This window comes from Cupressus sempervirens, chromosome 3 (assembly GCF_028749045.1).
Source record: "Cupressus sempervirens isolate cs-2001-9-10 chromosome 3, ASM2874904v1, whole genome shotgun sequence".
NCBI classification, from domain to species: Eukaryota; Viridiplantae; Streptophyta; class Pinopsida; order Cupressales; family Cupressaceae; genus Cupressus; species Cupressus sempervirens.
The window spans coordinates 770,534,464-770,536,823 of NC_143120.1; the positions used below are offsets into that span (position 1 = coordinate 770,534,464).

A 2,360-nucleotide genomic window follows, 5' to 3' on the forward strand; every position below is an offset into this window, starting at 1 on the left:
TGCCAAGAGAGACTAGGAGTCTTTCTTAGGCGAAAAGAAATTAGTCACTAAATGATACGCTTGCCGATGTGTAGAGGCATTGTACTGTCTCTAGCTACTTGCAGAGGAGTGCCATTGGTGCAAATAATCGGAACAGGATCTAACACGTTTGTAAAGCCCAATAGATCTAGTGGAGCTAGAAGGCCTTTCCACACACGCAAAGGAGATAATGGTGTGAAGAAGGCAGTAATGAGCTGAGTAGACGAGTGCCAGTGTGGAAGCAGTGACTGGATCATGCTATCACGAAGCATAGTGGCCTCACGAAGATAAAGTGCAAGACATTGCCGATCATAGTAGTTGAATAGTCATAGAGAGAGAAGCACTCCCGGAATAGACAGAAAAATCTCCCTTTGATCTCATAATATATAGGGCATTGAAAAAGGAAGTGAGTCTCAGTCTCCACCTCCCCTAAAGTACAGAGCTTACAGATCCGCTCCCCACTATCAATATGATGATTAGTCTAAGCCCGAAGACGGTGAGAACCAACTTTGAAAGAACCTAAGGAGATGCACAGTGCGTGTGACCACCGTCGGGTAAGGTAGCTAGGATGGACAATAATCCCATCAAAAATCTCCAAAAAGTGTTCCGCGTAAAAGGAAATCCGCGGGCGTAACCTGCCAGAAGAGTTAACCGAGGTAGTGGCAATATATCATCTATAGATGTCAAGTCGAACATGCTCTTTTAACTCCTACTGAGAGGGGAGAAGATGAGCCGAGGCATCCAATGAGAACTAGAAAGGGGGGAGACGATCAATGTCAATCCCAATCGAACCCAGCAAAGAAGAGTCCTGTGCATACCAACAACGTGTACGAGAACCAGACTCAGCACTCATAGTAGAAATAGACGAACAATAAGCTAAATAGGAGTATCGATCACGATCACCAACATTATCCACAAAACCATGAAGGTGATGGAGGAACCAAATCAAATAAAAAATGGCCGCAAGACTGAAAGGATGAGCACCAAACTTAGCAAAAATGACACTATGAGGAGTGAACCTGTGACATCTGATGATGTGCCTTAAGAACAGAGTCTGAACCCGCTCTATTGAGGCCCAATCAAAGCTAAGAAGAGAAGGGCCCCAAACCACAGACCCATAAAAAGTAGTCGGCCACACAAGAGAGTCCAAGAGAGATAACTTGGACAAGATATCCTGGAAGTGATGTCTGAAACATTGTTTCTCAAGCAAAGCAAGAGAACCCATACCCTTATTAACTTTGGACTAAATAACTAGTCTCATACTGAAATGTGGACCGAAAAACATAACCCCCAAATAAGTGTACGATGAAGTGATCTCAATCTCCTGAACTTGAAAAACGAAGTGAAGATGAGAAGTCTTTAAACAATTAAAGATCATGACCTGAGTCTTACACAAGTTAACAACAAGCTGTCGTTGATCACAAAAGGAAGCCAAGCCATCAAGAAGTCTCTGTAACCTGTCTGGAGAGGAAGCAAGGAGAACCACATCATCCGCAAAAAGAAGGATGGAGATCAGAACCTGATGAAGTCCTCAAGCTCATCAATATATAACCCGAACAAAGTAGGGGAGAGAGGACATCCCTGCTAAGCCCCAATGGTGCTATGGATCGGATCCGAGAAGCCCTCAGGAGTCCTGAATCTATCAACCACAGTCTCATATGGTCTCATAATTGCGGTACACAATATCTCAGAAATATCGACCTCCCTAAGTCTCTCAAATAGAGCCACCCTAGGAACAGAATCAAAAGCTTTGCGGAAATCAACAAAGCAATAGTAAACCTTCTCCGATCTGTGTCTGGCCTTCTCAATAATAGTCCATAGGGTGAAGATGTGATCCATAGTCTGATAATTTTCCCGGAAACCAGCTTGCCCTCTAGCCCTACAACCTTTCCTGTCAGGCTCCGCAGATAGCATAGCATTAAGGGTTGTCGTGTACAGTTTGGCAAACGTGTACCCAATCATGATGGTTCTGTAGTTCCTCGGATTAGAGACAGGGCCGGTCTTATGAATAGGATAAATCAGATGCCTGGACTAGGAGGTCGGAAACCTAGTGTGAATCACTCTATTGAAAAGAACAGAGAGATAGGGGCCCAAAAGCGAAGCACTGAACTTGAAAAGCTCAGCCTGAAAACCCTCCTCATCAGCAACTCTACCATACTTCATGGATCTAATGGCCTCATAAATGTGGGAAGGGGTGAAAAGCTGGGTGAAAGGAGGCGAAGAGGGGTGGATAGAAGGCTGCCTAGGAATGTCATAAAGAGCCATGGTGTGCAAGGTAAGAGAGCGAAAGTCGAGGGTGGAGGATGGAGGGGAACTATGGGGGAAAAGAGTGCGCCAAAAGA

General features: G+C 44.8%; 1 protein-coding gene across 1 annotated transcript; it reads right to left on the reverse strand.

The window, feature by feature from the left end:
- Positions 1–1,602: 1,602 nt before the first annotated feature.
- LOC149569071 (uncharacterized) lies at positions 1,603–1,980 on the reverse strand. The gene has a single exon (XM_089816828.1). It carries the CDS (start codon positions 1,978–1,980, stop codon positions 1,603–1,605), a length of 378 nt encoding a protein of 125 aa, XP_089672954.1.
- Positions 1,981–2,360: the final 380 nt, after the last annotated feature.

Excerpts from the sequence above, each read along its gene's own strand:
- LOC149569071 (XM_089816828.1), bottom strand. The coding sequence starts at position 1,980 with ATGATTGGGTACACGTTTGCCAAACTGTACACGACAACCCTTAATGCT.